Source organism: Vidua macroura, chromosome 13, assembly GCF_024509145.1.
Source record: "Vidua macroura isolate BioBank_ID:100142 chromosome 13, ASM2450914v1, whole genome shotgun sequence".
Classification (NCBI taxonomy): domain Eukaryota; kingdom Metazoa; phylum Chordata; class Aves; order Passeriformes; family Viduidae; genus Vidua; species Vidua macroura.
The window spans coordinates 17,206,639-17,227,675 of record NC_071583.1 but is presented as its reverse complement, the minus strand read 5'-3'; the positions used below and the strand labels follow the sequence as shown (position 1 = coordinate 17,227,675).

Here is a 21,037-nt window from a genome sequence, read left to right as displayed (position 1 = left end):
CTCATTGTTCAATGCAAGGCACAGCAGGAGCAGGAATGAGTGTCCAGGCTGTCCCCATTCCCCTGAGAGCTCCATGCCTCCTCTGTACCGTTGCCTTCCTCTTCCCCTGCCTTCCTCCATCATCTCCTGCTCTTTGCTGCACCTGGCACAGCGTTAGGAGGGTGACACAGGAACCCCCTCACTTTTCCCCCATGCCAGCTGTGTGCCTCAGTGAGGTGTCCACTGAGGTCTGCACCAGCTCCCTGTGGGGGTTCTCATCTGGGGTGCTAAGAGGACATCTCTGTGTTGGTGCTGCAGTGGGCATCAGCAATACTGCCCAAAGCAGCAGAGAGGCACAAGGCTCCTTGAGGCACAGAGCTCCAGGGCTGCCCCACCAGAATGGCTGCTGGGCCTGACTTGAACAGCAAAGGCAGAAAACCCTGTGCTAGAACCAGGTGACCTGAATTTTGTGAATGAACTGGGGTTTTTTTGCTCTCCAGTACATATATAAATGAAACCCTTTCTGATATCTATAAAACACTATGGCAGCTTTAGCTTGTCCTGCTTCCTCTCTGTGCTTCCACTTTGCCTATTTTTGCTGCCTTCAACCTTTCATGTGCACAACAGTAACTCTTTTCAAAGCTTCTCAAGGTCAAGAAAGTCCCTAACAGGGTGCATTAGGGCAGTTATTGATCTTCTCTCAGCCTTTCCCGGAGCTGTTCCAAACTGTGAAACCTCAGTCGGGTGATGGAAAGTTACTCAGGCCCTTCCCATGTTGGTGAATTTTAATATTCATGGCACCCAACTGGTGAGAATATCCAATGCCCTTGCAGTGACGGCCCTGTACGTCTGTGTCCATGTCCCTGCTGCAAGGTCACTGTCCCTGTCTGTCTGCTCGAGGATGGCTTGAGCCACTTCCTGAAGGATGAGTTTGTGGAAGTTTCATGGACAGAACACCATCACCCCCGAGAAGCAGATCTGCAATACCTGCCAAAATAAGCATTTGCTGGGAAAAGCTGTCAAAGCTTAGCTGGGGAGAAGAGCTGTCATGAGCACCTCTTCATGTTATATGGGCAAAAAGCATTTCCCCAAATTTTTCTTTGTCACTTTCTAGGAAACCATAATCAATACCACAAAGATGAAGTTTCACCACCAATTAAAGCAGAACCCACAGCGAGGTGATGGCTCCATGAGCTCTTACAGACTATTGAGAAGGACATCAGCAGTGGAGACTCAGGTATCACATCTGTCCTGCTGCCACCTCACCTCCAGCACTACAGGCTGGCCCAGAAGCAATACTGACCTCCCCAAAGCCAAAGGGCTGCCTGTTGTAAGCCCAAATCTTTTGACTGCCTGAGCAACAGCAAGTACTCAGGCTTTGATCCTGACATATCCACTCACTTCCCAGTAAAACAGCTCTGGAGACACCTTGGCACTGCTGGCCCTAGCAGCTTGCTAGCCCAGGAGCACAGCAATACAACAGGCAGCAGCTCCAAGTCCTAGGGCACAGCAAATGTGCTCTGGAAAACCAGCCTGGCATCGGGGAAACATAATTCACTTCAAATATATCTTCATTTAAAAGGCAGAAATCCCCTACTTTGCTCAGCCACTGTCACTCCTCTCAAAATATTGTTCAATTTTATGAACCATTGAAAACAATCTGCAGTGTGGGCAGCGGTTGCCTCAGAAGTATCAATCAGCAGGGTCCACATACAGCTGACATTTGTCCCTTAATAATATAATTGCAGCTAAAACAAGAAAGGAACCTGGAGCTCTGGCTTTTTTACTGATTAAACAAAGGAACAGCAGTTCTTAAGATAATTTTAAAGTGGCCAGAAGCTGAGAGCAGGCACAGCAAGGCAAACCCCAGTGTGCGGAGCAGTCCCAGAAGTTCCAAAACCACAACCAGCAGAAGACAAGAGCCAGCACAGACACAGGGCTAACATCTAATGGGGTTCTGCAGAAAATCCAGCAGTGAGGTCCAGCACAGAAACATGGACTGCATAAGTGGACCACCCACAGATGCTCCTCATCACCCATCAGGTCGGACTCCACTCTTTAATTCAGACTTGTCTGCAAGGTTACGATGACTCCAGCCCCACTCCAGCCCCGTGTCTGCAGGAGGAGCTGTTGGGGAACGCAGTGCTGCCCAGCCCAGCAGCAGGAACCAGCTTAATTACAGCAGGTTCAGAAAACTCCTGAGTCACAGCGAGCTGTTAATTACCAGCCTTTAACAGGATTTGAGGGCTCAGGCCAGCGAAACCGCCTTCCTCTCCTGCAGAGCTACTATGCAGAGCTCTCAGTTTGACTTAAGTTTATGTGACTGACCCAAATATTCATACCCTCAGGGCTCGGGTATTGTTCAAAATCATGATTTCTGCACAAAAATCTAGGAGAAACCCAGCAATTGCTGCACCCTGGGACTTGCATCTCTGGGTACCTCTTTCTTCCGCAGAAAACTCCAGGGTCCAACCCCCTGCCCACCTTTCAAGAATGGCACTTTGCTCTTCCTCGTGTCCCTGGAAAGAGGACTGGGCACCTGTCTGAATTCCAGGGACACTGCCAAGCTGTCATTGCAGGACACTCGAGTTAGGGAAAACAGCCTCAAAAGGGTGACTGACAACAGCTGCTCCCTGCTCCATCAGGAGCTGCAGAACTCTGCTGCCCTTTGAGCCTGGTAGGAACAACAGGACAGTAACAGGACCTGGATTCCTATGGGAAAATGATGCTTGAAAACTTTAAGCCCCTGTCCCTACTTGTCACCCATCCTCCCTGTCACACTCAGAAGGCAGGCAGCTCTTTGGGAAGCATTTCTGATCGTCCCATGAAGGACATAGGGCTCTCTGAGATGGAGAGCTGCTGGATCCCCAACACAGACACCTGGTTCTTCTTAAGGCACATATATCCTGCTTTTCTGCCTTGGAAGGAGGGGGGAATGGCCCCAGACACCAGACCGGGGCTGGAATTTCCACCCCAGGACAGTGCTGAGCTGGAGTCTCTCTTAACTCCGCTAATCCTCTTTGCTTAGGAGCTAATTACATTCCCAGCGAGAGCAGGGACCCTTGGGAAGGGGGCAGGGAGGCACGGTGCAATCGGGAGTTGAACACAGGCTCCTGGCTGCCGGCTCCCCCGGCTGCGAGGGCAGGTGAGGCAGGAGCCCGACGCTCCTCCCTGCTCTCTTTTCAGATCTCTGAAACGTATGTGCCGACACCAAAATAATTTTGGCACAAAACCTTTCCTCGGCTCTCCTTCTCTAACCCATCCTCTGGCTGCCGGCAGCGACACCCTGATCTGCACAAAGGCTGATCTCACGGAGCTTTTTCCATATCCCTGAAGTCCGTTTTCCCAGGCATTCCTCCTTGCAGCCGAGCGCAGGAGCTGCCGTGGCTGCTTCTGCAACTAGGGCAGGTCAGCCCCATCCTCAGCATCAGCATCTCGAACCTGAGCAGTGCAGCAGCCCACCCAGGGGAGCTGTTCTGCTTAGGGACCAATTTTATGCAGCAGGAGCTCTTGGATCGTGATGAAAAGAGAGGTCCGGGGCTTTCCAGACAGTATTTGTTACAGGGATCACAAACTCTTTGCAAGAAATCCATCTGAATGGGCTGCTTTGTACCTGGCTGCAGGTACAAGGGGAGTAGCAGAAGGGGAACACGTCCCATGAAGGGCTCGAGCAGATGCTGCATCCTGTGATACCACACCCAGGATAATCACAGAATCCCAGATTTTAAGGGACCTTAAAGCTCATCTCATTCCACCCCCCTACCATGAGCAGGGACACCATCCACTGGACCAGGTTACTCGAAGCCTCATCCAACCTGGCCTTGAGCATTTCCAGGGATGCAAAGTCCACAGCTTCCCTGCGAAACCTGTTCCTGTGTCTCACCAACATATGATAGGCATATGCTATATTATATATGCATATAATGCATGTAATAAGGAGCCCAAGAGCATTAACTGGTGAGATCAGACAGGGCAATGCAGCAGCACCACCTATGACAACATAAGTGTTATAAAAAAAAGAATTATTTTTACAATGCATGGGGCAATCAAGGGAAAAAAAAAGCAGTTTTAGCATCTGGATGGGGTATGGCAAGTACCACAAATCAGGAAGAGGACCCTCCTGAGGGTCAGGTGCCCATTGGAGGTCACAGCCTGGCACCTGGGAATCAGCAGTGTTCTGCAATGAAACCTGTCACTGCTCCTGTTTCAGTCTGGTTAATTAGGCAAAGGGGCATCCTGCCATGTTTATTTAGTAACACAACATGCATAGGTCATTTGTTCCTTAATACAAAACCCCTGGAGTCAATTGGGGTCAACTGGGGTTACTGGGGTTACATCATGCAAGCACAAGGGCAATCACGCTGCAAGCCAGCTCTTGCCAGGTCACTTGTTCCCTCAGCAGGCTCTGCCATAAACAGGAGAGATTTCCTACGTCCCCAGTGAAATGATCCAGCACTTGGTCTTCCTGCAACAGAAACCTCTTCCCTACAGCTGAGGCTGTAGGGAATTTGGGAGAGTCCCAAAGTGTCATCTCTGGCTTGAGAACATCTCATAGTACTGCTCCCAGGCTGCAGTTCCTGGAGGAGGTGAGGAGGTGGGAGGAAGCTCCAGGCACCTGTACTCCTGGTATTTCACATAAACAACTTACTTAAAGCTGAGTAATTATGGTAAAGCTGGATATTATGGCAAGCATGCAGAGGAAGTGGAAGTCAGGCACACTTTTGGGATTCCTCTGCTGGTCACCCACAGCTTCCAGAGCCATGAGCCACCATAGTCCACATCCCATTCTCCTGGGATGTTCTGCCAAAATGCCACCCTTATCCCTAAACTCTTCACATGCCCTAGGTGTCCAGTCCTCACCAGCACATTCTGATCATGCCCACCAAGACCCAAAGCCAGAGTAAAGCCAGCCTTGCTGGCAGATCTTCTAGAAACTCTGGGCTCAGAGGTGCGACCCAGCTTCTCATGTGTGGGATACTCTTGGAGCATCCTTCACCTGCATAAGCATCAGTCTACAGTGGAGCAAGGACAATAAGTGAAGCACAAGTTACCCTTTTCTTTGGGTGGCTCAGCACCTATGCAGCTCAGCCAGTGAGTTCACAGAAAACTAGCACTTTTAGTGTTTTCTTCTCTTTTGGTAGGTTTGAGTGCACTTGGCTGAACAGAGTGCTGGGGAGGAGGCAGCTCCTTGGATACCTCCCCAGGCAGCTGCAGAGGGTGGGAGGGGACGGCAGGGACACAGAGCCTCCGACTCCATCTTTAGATCAGGAGTGGGATGGGAATGAAAATACCATGGGTATAATAACACATCTTTCCAGGGAAATCAGAAGTTTTAGGGGGATGCAAATAGGGGCAACAGCCTTTGCTGCTTTCTGGAAGTGACAATACACTTTATTTGCAGGAAACACATGATTTTAGCACTATTTTCCTGCAAAACTCCATCCTTTTTCCAAAAACCAGGATGCTGTGGGCCATGCCCTCTCCCTCCCTGTGACTGATGCTTTTTGGGCCCAGGGTGAAGCCTTGCCCAGGCTCCAGGGGTGCGTGCAGAGCGTGCTGCCAATCTCACCACAGTTCGTGCTCTTCTGCACTTACCAGACTTGGGATCAAATCCCTCATTAGTTTTCACACAACTTCCAAGGGCAGCTTATAGCCAAGGTCCTAATTCATCAAACAATTAATGGATCAAGCCTCACTACTTCAAAGAGTGAGTTCTGGTATTTGCATGAACCTCAGGGCTTGGGACAAGCCCATGTGAGCTGCAGGCAAAGAGAGATCAGACCACAGAGCAATTTTCCCAGAAGATCAAGCAAACCTAAAGCCCAACCACATTAACAGACCTCACGATGCTTTCCTTTCCTCAGAAAGTTTTTGTTAAAAACATCCACAGCACAAGTGTTGCATTTCTTCCTCAAGTCTTATAAAAATAAATCCCATAAACCAACCCAACCATGCAGAGCTGGACAAAGGTTCAGTGTAAAGGGAAACAAAACCCACGACAGCACCATGCCCGCGTAAGACCTTGCTGTGGGTCTTCACTCTATGTGAAGGCTCGTAGATGTTGCAGGGATGAGCTGCAGCAAGAAACACTAAGGGAGCATACATGCCAGAGCAGGTTTGCCCAAGGGTGTCTGAAGGTATTTGCTCAAGAGCTCTGGGAACCTCGGCAGAGTCCAGCCTTCAAAATCTGAAATTTAATCCCAGGTGTCAGCTAGTGACCCTGGAGACAAGGGCTGAGGAGAGCTCACCTTTCCCTGGTACATGCAGAGATCACCATGTTACTGGCTACATCCCAACCCCAAATTAATTCTCTAATTAATTAATTAGCAGCCAGGTGCCAGCAAGCATGGAAGCCTTTTCACCAATTCATGAGCTTTCTGAAGCTTGGGAACAAGCTGCCCAGGGGCATGCCAACACGGGATTCAGCCCTACCCAAAGAACAAACACTTGGACAGCTTTCCTCACTCAAGCCCCCAGGGCAGGGTGCAGGCAGTGGTGGAAGCAACAGCAGGAGCAGAGCACCGACATTGAAAACAGCATTGTGTACACTGAGATGGCCATTTGGGGGGTTTGCACCTCCACAGACACTCGGGGAAGGTGCCTCCTCCACTGCCAATGTGACCACAAATGAAGCAGCAGCAGCAGCAGCTTCAGGAAGAACAGAAAATTACTGGGTATAATTGAAACTGCAGGGAGGAGCCAGGGACGTAAAATGTAATTATCTGCCATGAAACGGATCCAAGATTAGCAATCCTACTTCTGGTCATTTCAAGTTCCCATTAACTTCTCCATGTGCTGATGTTATCAGTTCTGTGTCTTAACTGTCTGCGAGATGCAGCACTTCCAGGAGCAAGCTCTGGGCCTCCACTGGTCAGGGTCTCAAATCACTTGTCTAGGAGGGGGTGAAGGGCCTGGAAGATGTCCCTCTCTAGCTCCCAAGGTGGAAGGGGTAGGAGGATGCTCCAGCTGAACCAATTGCACCACTCTCCTCTCTAAACACCAGTGGCTAGAGTTGGCTACGGTGCTTCTTTGGTGCTTGGGAAGATGATCTCTGTGGGCATCACAATTCAGAGACATTCTCAACTATAACAGGTAAGATTGGGTGGATTTCAGACTATCTCAGTCTCCGTTCTCCTCTCCTTGCACTCCATCTCAGCAGGCTGCAGAATTCACCATCCAATTCACATCCATACAACACTGGGCATCCCCACATCCACCCAATGCACAGCTCATTCCATTGTCCTGCACCCAAGCTCCTCTTGCTGAGGCCCTGACACTTTCTTCCCCTGTATCATCTTCCTTGCAGCCTCACCATTTGAGAATGCAGGAGCTGCAGAACATCCCTCATTAGCCTCATCTCCAGTCTGGCCAAGGCCTCAATCCACAGCAACAGGAGAAGAACACTAGTTGGTGACTGGCACTTGCATGACCTCACCCTTGGACACCTTTGGGGAGCAGTGGGCACTGCTGGGGGTGCTCTTAACAACAGCCATGCCTTGTTCTGTTCCTTGCATGAAACCAGCATGAAATCAGTGTACACACACGAAATCCATGTTTTTGCCAAGAGGTGAAGGACCACGGACTCCAGCCCTGCAGCTTGCCCCAGGAGGAAACTGGCTTCAGCAGTTTCTTAAAGGCTTTTTTATGGATCTTTGAAAGCAAGCACCCTATCTTTTCTCCCTTTTATGCAAGGAGAGAGCACGCACCCTTGGATCAGAAGATGCCCGCCCCGCCAGCCCCCTTACCTCCACGAGGTGAGGCGTGGGGTTGAAGCCGCACATGTTGCAGACCTGCTGCCGGCAGGTTGTGCAGGTGTTGTAGTTGGGGGGCTCACTGGAGCCCACATTGATCTCCGCCTTGCAGAGGGGGCACGAGACCCTTGCTTTCGGCACTTCCTTTGGCTTGACACCCTGCTCCGCTTTGCCCGGCTTCGCCGCCGCTGCGGCACCAGCCCGGCCCTGTGCCCCTGGGGCTTTGGGACCAGCCTCTTTGCTGGCGTCGCTGAAGACAATTTTTGGAGGCACTTTGCCAGGAGACGGCTGGCTCGGAGCAGGGGCCTCTGGCTGGACAGACATGAGCGTGCTGGCCTGGGTCAGGAGAGATGCCCCGAAGCCGAAGAGCTTCCCTGTGAGCCCCTCCTGGGGCTGCTCTGGTGCTCCAGCCCCAGCGGCCGGGGCAGCGGGCTTTGCCCCTGCATCTCCTGGCGTCTTTCTCTGCTCAGAGGGGGAAGGCTTGGCTTGCTGATGCTGCGGGGAGGACCTGGCCTGATGCTGCGGGGAGGACCTGGCCGCCTCCTGAGGTTTTGGCTGTCCTTGGCCGTGCGGTTCCCTCTGCGGCGTTGTGGGCTGAGGTTTGGGTTGCTCTTGTGGCAGGGGGCGGGGGGCTGGTGGGGTCTTATCTGCAGCCGGGGGTTGCGGGTGCTTGGCTGGGGACTGGGAGGGGGACGGCGAAGGGGAGTGCAGCTGCTGCTGGCTCTTGGAGCGAGGAGCGGTGGTCATGTCCATCCCCAGCGCCCGCTGCATCTGGCAGTTCAAGCACAGCCATTCCTTCACCTGTGAGATAAGGAGAGGACACGGGCAGTGAGTGATAGGTAGGCACAGCTGTCTGCAGGTAGCCCCAGCACACCCTTACCTCTCCCCAAACAGACCCCACACAGCCCCAGGAACCAGTCATCAGCCCCTGAAAAACATTTTGGTACCATGTTCTTCACCAGCAGTACCTTGCAGTTGGGGCAAGCAGCCCCCATCTGTCACAGGTACCCATGGCACAGCATGCCGGCATGAACACCAGCTTTAATTAGCTTTGGTCTGCTTCCAAGGCTTCTGCTGCGAAGTGACTGCTTGCCATGAGGCTCTGCCTCTCCTGGGGAAAGAGGGGCCTTTCCGAGGGCTCATAGCTCCACCAACTCCCAAAGCCCATTTCTTCCCTCCTGCTTGGTGACCAGAGATACCAAAGAGAATAACCAAGGCCAAATAAGGAAACACCACTGTGCCATGCTCAGCGCTTCCCTGGGGCTAGCAGAGATGGATTTTCTGGAATCAGTGCAGTGGTTGTGATATTCCATCTCAAAATTTGGCTCTGGAATGCTATAAGAGTGCTGTTCCTTGCACAATGCATCTGCACTTCCAGGAAGGGAAGTGCAGGCTGGGGAGCAAAGGGTTAATTTTCACTCTCACCATAATGAACTTTTGCATGCAAATGAAAAATAGAACAGTTCCCTGGCTAAGTGGTGATAAACGAAATTCTTTCCCCACGAGAGATGTTCCCTGTGACACACTAATGTCTAAATTAAGTTAATTAAAGAGGCTGTAGAGCCTTTCCGTATGAGGAATCACCAGGATGCTCAGCAGCTCCACAAGTATTAATATACAGCACAGTCAGCAGGACAGCCAGGTCTGCTTGCAAAAGACTTCTCCAATACAAGCAACTAAGGTGGCAAAAAGGACCAGGACATTCCCAAAAACCAGAGCAGCACCCAGGACAAGCAGATGCAGAGCCTGGCAGGGCCAGCACCCAACAGCTCCTGGGCCTTGTGCTCCCTGCAGGCTGCATATCCCACAGGCCTGCACCCACTGCACGAGGTGTGCATTTTCCTGCCTTTCATCCTGGAAACCATCTCTTCGTTCTAGTGTTATGGATCACCTCTAAGGCTCAGCTTAATCCCTGCTGCACAGACATTAATCACCTTGCCCAGTCCCACAGCTCCAGGTCTGCCTGGCTTTTTGGTCCTACAGTTGGAGGCAGGGGTGATTCATAACCTGGCCACAGGGTTTTCCCCCCTGTACTCCAACCACACAAACAGGCACATTTCAACAGGCACATTTCAACCTTTTTCTGCTTGCAGGAGCTGCCTGCAGAGATGCAGTTGGGTGTTATTAAAGGTCTCATGATGGGGCATGATGGCAAGTTCTCGAGAGGTGAGGCAGATAAGCCCTAAACCCACTGTTACAAGTTCCCTCCCCAGAAGGGTTCTCATAAAGGCCAGCTTTCAAATAATAAACTTTTAAAACCAGAGGAAATTCAGATCAGCTAGGAAAGATGGGTTCAAATTCATGGGGGGTGGATGAAACCTCCACCTGCCCACCGCACCCCTTCCCCTCTCCACCCAGCGCCAAGGCTTGGCATTGCCTCCAGCAAAACTCTCCCCATCACCTTACAAGCCTGGCTGCACATCAGCTCTGTGCTTTTCCCAGACTTCCCTGTACTTGCTGAGCTCCCACGCCACTCTCTACACCAACCTCCGCTCGAGTCCTTCACTTGGAGCCGAGGGAAAACAGCCTCCGTTTTCCCCAGCAATTTTGCGCTACATTTTAGTTTCTCCAAGCTGTTCCAAAGGAGCCACATTATATTTAGTTCCAGAAAATAGTACTTCAGTTTTTATAATTTCTTAGGGTCTTGCTGTCTCTCTTCTGACATCCAGAATTTCTTGCGTTATTTTTGCTTTCACACCCCCTGGAATTTTTCCCCACAGTTCTATTTCAAGAGAGTGTCTACCAAAATCCCATCAGCTTTGCCCACCATCCCCATCAGCTCAAATTAAGGGAGAACCAATCCTTTCTATTCAGGTTCTTGTTCCCAGGATGCAAGAAATTCAAATCTTCCCTCTCCGCATAATCTCCTTACCCACATTTTAAGACCCTTAGTGAGGTGGAAACTGGGGGAAGAGGAGATCCACTCCCTCCCAGTGCCACACACAGTCCCCCACTCTGCCTTTGGCCAAGGCTCCTCCAGGAAAACCCAGGCAGTGGAAGGCACTGTGCCTGGGTCCTGGGGCCACAGGAGCTGCGTGTGCCTCATGGACAAGCCCACCAGGACCTCCCTCAGCTCAGGGCTGAAGAACAATGGAATCATTGTAACTTTCTTACTTTTCACAACGAACCTACCACCCAGACAGGAAGAAGCCAGGGGGTGTTTTAAATGGGATAGGAGCATCCAATTGCTCTTGGTGACTTGGTGAGGAACTGCTGAGGAACATCTGTCCTGGGGAGCAGGAGAAAGCTGCAGGAAATACAGTGGGGCATGAGCTCCCAGAGCAAGCATTTGAAATGTAAATTGAGTTGGGATTATCACAAATTGCCTGGCTGGCCTCTACTGATGCAACTGATGACACACCGTGTGGGTTACACAGATCAAAGACAACTTAAAGGATGCTGCAGGGAAGATAGCAGAGAGAAAGGGCTGAGTTGTCTTGCCAAAAATCCTTCCCCCAAGGAGGAGAAAGGAGAAGGGAAAAGCCTGGGTGATAAAGAAATAGTAGAAAAAAATCTTTCTTTTCATACTCTTTTCCCCTACTTCTCTCTATGTTTTCTGGGCATCTTCCCCCTGCATGATGAATCTTCAAGCTAGAAGAGAAACATTTAGAGGACAGTGATGCAAGTCAATTAAATAATCCCATTCCTTCTATTCCTGTGTCCTGTTTGCCCAATTCTTCACCAAATCAAAAGTTTCAGGGGTTGGAATAGTAAAGATTTACACCCAGACTCTTCCTAGAAAGGACGGGGGTCCTTCACTGGGTGGAGATGGAAGAGATGCTAATGAGACAGATATGATGGACATGCTGTAATCACTGTCCTGGAACATTTGGGAACAAAAAGGATTACACTCGTTATGAGGATGAAGCATTTCCATCCTATTAGCAATCGAGAAGAACATTCAACAACATCTACCATCACCAGAAGATATTTAAATTTGGCAGAACTGAATAATTTTGCATCCAAGAGCTCTAAGAGAACTAAGAAAACTGCTGCGTGCTGATGTTCATTTTTAAGAGGAAATTTTAGGAGGCTGGAAGAATCTTCTGCATGAAGAAGGCAAAGGTATGGCCTGCAGGGGACAGGGAGACAGACATCTGTCCAAGGCAGAAAGACAGTGCAGAGAACTGAAGGACACACAAATATGCCCATCAACATGGGTTTAGGAAAAATAGGTCACGGCAAAGCAAACCTGATTTTATTCTCTGCACATCTGATATTAGTAATGCACAGAAGCAATATCCTTGATGTCCAAAAGGTGTTTTGACCTAGTATTGTATGACATGCTGACAAAAATAAAAAGCACTACAGAATATGAATAGTGAATATGCTAAATGGATTTCAGACTGGTTACCTGGCTGAGCTGGGGGCAACGAGAATTCACCACTGCCAAGGTATCATCATCTCACTATGGGCAGCACCACTCACACACAGTGGATTTTGGCAAAACCACAGAATTAGAATGGTTTTGGTTGGAAGGGACTTTAAAGATCATCTTGTTCCAGCCACCCATATCTTAAATATCGATGAAGATGAGTCTCTACTGCCTAGCAAACCTGTGCTCAATCCATGCAAGAAGCCTGGAGCTGGAAGTAGGACTGAGGAGGTGGCTCAGCCTCCTCTTCCAGCACCAAGGGACTCCTTCCAGAGCCCTCCATGGTTCCACACCGACATTTTAAGGAGATTAGTAAAACACTGCAGCAGATACAGGCTGGATCTGTAAGAGTGATTCTAGGGATGCAGAAAATGTCTGAAATGAGAGAATTGAAGAGGTTGATCTTTTTCGTTTATCAAAGAGAAGATTAAGAAGTGACTTGATTACGATATAGCAGCACATTCAGTGGAAACAATATCAGGTACTAAAAGGTTGTTAATTAGGCAGAAAAAGGCATAAAAAGAACTAATGACTGGAAGTGGAAGCCAAATATATTAAGCATCACTTTTAACAGCAGATGTTTCTAACCATTAAAGCAAATTATACACATGCTGTTGGGCTCAGCAGAAGACACAGGGAGGTAAAGCTTGCAAGCCTTTTATCTATAGTGTATTTTATGCCTGTTCTGGTCTCACAAGCTTTGATGGCTTGAACCATCCCATCTGTACAGACATTTGGAATGTCTGTATCTGATAGCTGACCTGCCCCAGCCTGCATGCAGTTCCCAACACACCTACGACCACCAGCCTTACCCTTCCCACCACAGAGCCCTCCAACACCCCAGAATATTCCTCAAAACCCCCTTCCAAATCTTATGATTCCCCAATGCATGGGTAGGTCAGCAAGTGGCCGTGCTTGCTGGGTCACAGCTGCCAGATGTGCCTCCCCCCTCAATGCTGTCCTGTGAGCACCAACCATTTGCAAATCCCGTTAGGAATGAAAACTTTCCAATCAGTGGTTTCTTTTAAAAAATTGCAGCAGGAATATCCACAGAACATGCTGGCTCTGCCCAGTGCAGATTTAAACACTGATAAAAACTGTAAACTGAATATACATATACACACACACATATAAAATTACAGGCATGCTGGGCAAGATTGTGACCCTCTGCAGAGCAGGTACATAAGGGGGACCAAGATCCATCTCTGTGCACTGTGGTTTCCAAATCATCTAGAAAAACATCAAGAAAAGCACACATTTAAAAACTATCTGAAATGATAGACACAGCTTGAGTCTGTAAGGCTTCTGCAGTTATTCTAACACCACCTATTTTAGGAGACTATGTGAAAATAGCCCATCCCCATTATTTGTTACCAGGAGATGTGAGGGAGCGCTGGTTATGTGCAGGTTGTTTTGTTCCCCTGTGTAAGACAATACAGCTCTAAAAGTATCTCGAGTATAGAGTTCAGCCTTTGCAGTGGGCAGAAGCTTTAAAATGAGCACTGTAAGCAGAAAAACATTGCAATTGAACATCCAAGATATTTTCACGCCAAAATTTAGGATTATAATTAAGAATAATTCTGTCTTTGCTGAGGGTTGGTTATTTTGGACCATTTGGAGGTCACCCAGGATGTTATCCTACTACAGAAGAATAAAAAAAACAAAAAGGAGAGACCATATTTAGCTTACCATATTTATGACTTTGGAGATTTGAAATGGAATGGTTCCTCACCAGCTCTACCCATTTAGACCTCAATGCAGCCAAAGCCATCTACCTTGCTAGCTACACACCCCTGTGTCAGAGAAGGCCACTGGGCTCAGCCCATCTGACCTGCTTTAAACAATTATTTTAGACTGGGAAGAACAGGTCTCAAGTCATGTTGAGTCCAGCATGATCAATCTCACCCAAAGGCGATCATTTTGGACAGGACAGAGAAAAGGAGCTTTGTTCAGCAGAAGATACAACCCACACTCATCCTTTGGCATGAGACAAGATGTACAACGAGCTGAAAAAAGAGAAACCAAGTTCATGGGAATTCAGAACAGAAAAGGAATTTGTGTTTTCTATGAGTTGCTGAAAATGTGTATTTAATAATTCTACAAAACTGAAATCCTGAAAAAAAAAAAAAACCAACTATGTTTGGGAAGAGCACAACAGGGCACCTCCGGCAGCAGCTCTTCAAATCCAAGAGCCCTGAGTGGGCCCCTTCCCCAGATGAAGCCACCCTCCAGCAGATGCACCCCAAGGCCATGGTCACAGCTCCCTCTGCCTTTTGCAGGCACCAGTATGAGTATAAAAATAACCCCAGCTGGAACTGGGTAATGAAGCTACTATGCTAATCAGACTAATAGAGAGGCTCAACAGCAGGATCACTGACTGGATGGAGACAGGTTTCATTCATGGCTGCTACTGGCTTAACCTGGAGGAACACTGCAACAGCCTGGCCTCTCCCAAGAACTGTCAGTGCCCTGCCTGAGAGTGTCCTTAAGTGTCTTCAGCTCAGCAGCTCTGCCTGCACATGAAGAACTGTTGTCTCACAAAATCAGCCAGTCAGTGAAACGTCCCTTCCGTCCATGCCTCCCAGATCCACTCCGGACGACTCTCTGGGGGGCACGTCTCATGTTTTACGTTGTCACACTGAGCTCTGCCAAAGCTACATACATACTCTGCAATTAAACAATATCCTCATCCAAGGGAAGAGGCAGTGCTAGAAGGCAGTCCTTGGCTAGACAACAGAGGGAACAGCAAGCTGTGGGGAGTTGGGATACTGCTGGGAAGGCAGGAGGTGGGAATGGCTGCAGGAGAGCAGGGAAAGCTCAGCAAATCCTGGAGGAGCTGCTGATGCACGGAAAAAACTAAAGGTACCAAATGGATCAGGTTTCCTACACCATCCCAGACTGGCTGATGGAGTGCATGACAAATATATACCTTTTTCTGAAGTTTTAGGTTCGTTTTATAGCAAAACTAAACTCTCTCTGGAAGTGTTTGAGGCAAAGGTTGGAACGAGGTATCTTGAAGGTCCCTTCCAAGCCGAACCATTCCTGTTGCTCAGTTCTCCTACAGCAGCACAGGGAGAGTTTGCCATGGAGCTCGTGTGTGGAGGGCAGGAAAAGCAGCCCTGGTTGTTTGGATCAGTGCACAGCCTACATGCAAATGCAAAGAGGAGCCTGCAAAGCATCCTGTGGAGGCTGTGATGTGGTGTATCAGCCAGAGTCCGAGCTGAGGGGCACGGATAACACCAGGAGATGGAGTCTCCTGAGGTGCCTTGGGAGGACCATGAGCAGCCCAGGGTGCAGGAGCTGTTGTGTGCCCGGGGCCGGGCTGCAAGTCAAGACATCACCAGAATTCACGCCTGCATCCAGGTGGAGAGGAGGCGGATGCAAACATGCAGGCAGCGTGGGCTGAAGCTTCCTGGTCCAAATCTAAAGCACAGTTTGAGGAGAATCCAGGGCTCCAGAGAAAATGTGCAATTAGGAGTGTTTCAGCACTTAATTCACAGGGGAATTGGTCACAGAGGCACTGACTTACTTGTCAAAAAGGCCACCTTATGCTCATCTTTATCTTCAAACATCTCAATATAAATAAAATCTAGTCCTTGGCACTCCTGCCCAGAAGGGGAAGCCACCGGAGCCGTCAGTAATCATCCTGCTAATTCTTGCCAGAAAATAATCAACTTGCTCGCTTGCTGGCGAGTGAGAGGAACCAACCCCCAAACTCATCTCATTCTCTACAAATAACAGATGGGAAACTGCATTTGTCCAGAGAATCGAGCTGCAAAATAAGACAGTGCCATTTCATCCTATGAGTCACTTCTCAAACAGTTTCCTTTCTCTGGTTAGCACTCCCTGAACCAACTCCAGGCTACTTGAGCATATCTCCTCTCCCCAAAGGGCATCAGGAGGCACTGACCCCCACGAGGCTCTGCAGTTTCAAAGACAACCTCCAGCACTTGCACCTCACTGCTCGGTCCATCTTTCCCTGCACCATGCAACCACGGACACAGGGATGAAGCACACGATCAAAGGAAATAACTGCACGCCCAACAGCTTTGCAACTAACCTCGATCTGCCGTCACAGGCAGGACGGTGCTCCCCGGCAGCATCCCCCATGGCTAGCTCCTCAGGAAGTGAGAGCATCCCCTCCTTCACTGCTTGCCCTTGCTGGCAGAGAGGAGCAGATGGGCAGAGGAAACCTTTCCAGCGCCAGACCCAGCGCTGCTCCTCTGCTCCCCCCGGAGCGTGGGTCCCCCGCCAAACAAGGCGCTGCCTAGCTAAGCAAACCGGCAGTGCCGCCGCCCGAGGCAAAGGGACAAGTCCTTCCAGTTCATTAGGGAAGGTTTCTTGTGCGATTTGCTGCCTCACTAGCTCCTGTTTAGACAGCCTTTGTTCCTCGTCCGCAGGAGCGCATGAAAGATTTGGACGTCTGTACGTGCTGGGAGGATGCTGTTCCCTGGGCCGGGGCAGGGAGCATGGCAGAGAGCTCACCCCGGGCTTTAACCTCTCGAGCTCTGCACGCCGAGGTGCTCTAAGTGCAGCCCCAGGTCCCTCTCGCTCCGTAATGCGGGACTTCCACGGGAGCCCTCTCGGCCAAGGAAAGCCTAATGGCTTGCTTTGCCTTTTTCTGCTGCTGCTCCCGTGCCCTGCCGCCAGCCGAAGGACGGACGTCCTGAGTAACAGGAGCCTCCGGTCCTGCTCACTCATTGTCTCCTGCAGAACTAAAATAGCAGCCTGGGAGGGAGCAGAGGAGCTCAAAACTTTCCATTCCCTGGTACCTCCTGCCCAAAGAAGAGGAACATATGAGGCCACGGGGCTCCTCAGGGTGTCATGTGCAGCAGCGATGCAATTCACAGCTATAATGCTATAAAGAGCACAGGCTGCTCTCAGTAAATAGACTTGTAACAGATCAATTTAAAAGCAGCCCAGTTTCCTATTAGTAACACAGAATAAAATCATCCATTTACTGCATGGTTCACATTTATTCAGCTCTGAATGGTCCCTGTTGTAGCCTTGCTCATGAGCTTCCAGTTCCTTTGGGAACCCTCCTGGACAACTACAGCAATGGGAGGTAATGGCTGTAGCTCAGGGACTAAACTAAACACTCTTGAATATTTAAAGATCCTTTCACCTCCAAACTTTGCACTACCTTAGCAGCATCAACATCTGAGTGTAGCACAGCAGTGATGAGGGCAGAGAGAAGTGTGATCCTCTGACCCACGCGTCTAGGATGGAAGGTTTTAAACACTAAAAACAATTCTGGTGTTGGCATAAACAGCCCAAAGTGTTTTCAGAGACAGGGTTGCAGACCTGATTTATGGCCTCACACTTTCTCCAGACTGAAAGAGCCAAGTTAAGTCTAATTTATCCTGGGCTAGTGTGTATTTACGAATGAAGCCACTGGAATGAAAAACTTGTGTGAATGAACACATCATAGCGGATCAGTGCATCATAGCAGAGTGTATCTTCTGCCTTTCTTTTTTTCTTGTTGTTGCTATTCTGGATTAAATATGTAACAAATGCTTTTGCAGAATTTAGGGCCTGAAGATAGACAAGCCACTGCACAATCTTTTTACATACCTAAACAGACTTAATTGCTCAATTATTCCAGATAAACACGATAAGTTGCCTGTCATGAATAATTTATAATCCAACTAGCCACACAATCTGTGAAACACAAATCTATGGCTGCAGCAAAAGAAATGCAAGCAGATGCCATGATCCCAAGACACCCTGCTGGGTACTAAACACTGGCCAAAGGAGCAATAGGCTGCCCAGGGCAGGTTTGATCTTCCACAAAACCCTTTGGACAGCCCAGACCTTCATCTGGGTTATTGTGTTGCTGGGAGGATGCAATTACTGACAAATAAAATAGGCAGAAAGTATGGGTGTGCACCTTGGAGGAGACAGGCACAGCACACTCTCCCCTCCTGTTCATGGTCTGGACACGGCTGGGTGTCCCATACAGCCCTTCCTGGGAGCTGGCTGTACTGGTTTCCCCAGGAATTGCATCAGATGATGGTGATGAGCTGAAGAGCTGCAGAGAGGCAGCGCAGGATGCAGTGCTGGAGGATGGAGGCCCACAGGGCCTGCCACGAGGGACAACACTCAGGCTGCTGGGGAAGAGCTAAGGGAAGGAGAGGCCCCATCCAGCCAGAACTTACCACACTTGGATAGGAGAGACCTGAGAAGGCAACCTGGAAGGAGTCAAGAAGGAGGGTTAATCCTAAACCCATGACAAAGCCATCCCAGGCAGCTCCCTTCCCACGGCAGAGGGGAAATGAACCAGGCAGAGGGGCAGGTACCAGCTCTTGGCTCCAGTGACCCCAGACGAATGCAAGGGGTTTTCCCACAGGGCTCAGGACCCTACCACAAACCTTGAGCCTCTTTATGACTCTCTGAGAAGCAGAGAAGAGGCACTGGGTAGATTTCCTCCAGCCTGGGCACCCTTTCCCAGAAATAGCTTGTCCAGTCACCAGCCACCTATTTTAAATATATTAGATTATTTTCTTTTTGTATTGGAACTCCTATCATCATCCAAATACATCTGGACATCCAAATACACCCGGCATAATGACAAAAGTCATCATCTACTAAATAAAATTTACACAAGAATCTGCAAACAATTAGATTTTGCACAGATACCAGTAGAACCACATCACTTTTCATTAAGTTTTTATAGCTATTATTTAGCCTTGAAAAAGGGGCTACTTCACTGCCAACCAGTATATAAAAGCAATCACCCTGTCATCAAAAAAAACAAAAAAATAAAAGCTAGTTGCAAAGTAAGACTAAAACTGATCATTCAAATAATGATTTGATGAGAGTTGGAGTTGTTCAATCTAGAAAGAGAAGACTCTAGGGAGCCCTTAGAGCCCCTTCTAGTACCTGAAGGGGCTACAAGAGAGCTGGAGAGGGATTTTTTACAAGGACATAGAGTGACAGAAAAACAGGGAACAGCTTCACACTGACAAGAGGACAAGAATAGAGAGGATATTGGGAAGAAATTAATTACTGTAAGGGTGGTGAGGCACTGAAACAGGATGACCAGGGAAGTTGTGAACTTCCCATCCCTGGCCATGTTCAAAGCCAGGTTGGATGGAGCTTGGAGTTACCTGGTTTAGTGGAGGGTATCCCTGCCCATAGCAGGAACTGGAATGAGATGAGCTTTAGGGTCCCTTCCAACCCAAACCATTCTGGGATTCTAGTCTATGATATTTTGCTTGCTGAGCTGAAGTCATCATTGCCGTGGAGATCTAAACCAATATACCAGAAAGGTGAATAAACTCTTAATGAAAAAGAATCCTGCTGCTTGAAAGATTGTCTTTTCTGTCACAACCCAAGCCAAAATTTGAATTGACCCCATTCGGGAGCTTTCTGCAGCCTTCCTGAATGGGGGCCCAGAGGATTACCATAGAGTAACCTGCTTAGGACACCTTAGCACAACTGGAAACCCTGGGCAAGCTTACAACAAAAGCCAGTTTAGTTCAGCTCAAATAAAGGGTCAAGTCCTCAACTGCAAGTCTAGAAACTGCCACAAAAGAGAAAAGCATTCCAATAGAAATCAGTCCGGTAAAACACCAAAATATTGCAGAAGCAAATGCTCTTCTAGGGCTTCTTAGCTTTCCTTTGAAAGATCTCCAACAAGCAGCACATAGGCAGTGCCAGCTGCAGTGCTCCACGTCCTTCCAGACAGCAAGAAAACTACAGAGGAGCAAACTGCACAGTTCAAGCTGATTTCACCCTGCTTTGATTTGCTCCAATGCCAATCAGAAACCCCTTCTGAAGAGAAACACTAAAACTCGTTGTCATGCCCTGGCTGTAAAGCCAGGCGACTCGTGTAATTACCAGCCACAGGACTGACTTGATGACCTACAGGGCACATTTTTTGCAGGTGAGATAGCAGCAGTGATCACAGCTCCCCCCACTTTCTGGGGTTCAGCTGGAGAGATCTTGCCTCTGATTTTCAAGTATTGTGCATCAAAATATCCAGCTGAACAGTGGGAGCCACGCTGACTGCAAGCAATCAGCACCGAACTGCCTCAAACAGGGCAGAGAAGGCATGGATTGGCCAGCAAGGGGGAAGCAGCAGGATCCATGCACCAGGAGGGAAAAACATTTGATATCCAAATAAACACCACCTTCCCATAAGCTTTTTATCTGCCCACAGCCTTGTCTGTTGGCGTGGGCTGACTCCTGGCACACTGCAGAGAAAGAAAAGGAGGAGCAGGTCTGAAGCACGGGATGCAGAAGGCGTTGGGATGCAGCACAGCACGCGGTCCATAGGGATGCTGCTCTTTGGTGCACAGTGACCTACTCCCACAGGGTGAGGGTCTTGCCATGCCAAGATCTTTGCTTCCCAGTAGGATGCAGGCTGGATGGCAGTGGACAAGTGCCTGCAGCTGGAAGACATGGGAAAAGGCATTGCATAGAGAAGAAGGGTGACTTGGGGTAAGAGCTTGAGCTGGCCAAAATCATTAGGAAGGGCACTGAAGCTTTCAGTTTTTACTGTAAGAGTGACATTGCCCAATTTTGGCTCTTGGTTGGAGATCCCTCAGTGCAGCGGAGCTCTTCAGAGCTCTCCAAATGACATGTCATTCAAAACCATCAGATCATGAGACTTTTTTGGGCAGAACTGCATAAACTTTACACTCAGGATCTGCATAAAGAATTATTATTCCAACATCTCCCCCTGGTTCAAAAGGGATTTAGCACCTGGAAATAGCATTTGAGAAGTTGCTGGATTTTTTTTCTTCCTAATTCAATAAAGCAATAACAATTGTCTGCTGAGGGCAAGTAGTGGGATCCCAGAAGCAGCTCAAAGACAGATGGCAGCAGCAGCATGCCTGTTTGGGGATAGTTCTCCAAGCACTCTCCAATTTGAAAGCCACAATCATATCAGCTGGAAAATTAATATGGCAGGTCACAACATAAGGCA

General features: G+C 49.0%; 1 protein-coding gene across 2 annotated transcripts in view; it reads right to left on the bottom strand.

Moving 5' to 3' along the window:
- Window positions 1-21,037, bottom strand: part of BSN (bassoon presynaptic cytomatrix protein) — an 87,593-nt gene that overhangs the window by 34,051 nt on the left and 32,505 nt on the right. Inside the window, exon 3 of one of the 2 annotated variants that reach the window (XM_053989111.1) lies at window positions 7,725-8,531. In XM_053989111.1, coding sequence (XP_053845086.1) covers window positions 7,725-8,531 — 807 coding nt within the window. Of the gene's footprint in view, window positions 1-7,291; window positions 7,702-7,724; window positions 8,532-21,037 lie in introns of those variants that run through there. The other variant, XM_053989112.1, reaches the window with a different exon arrangement.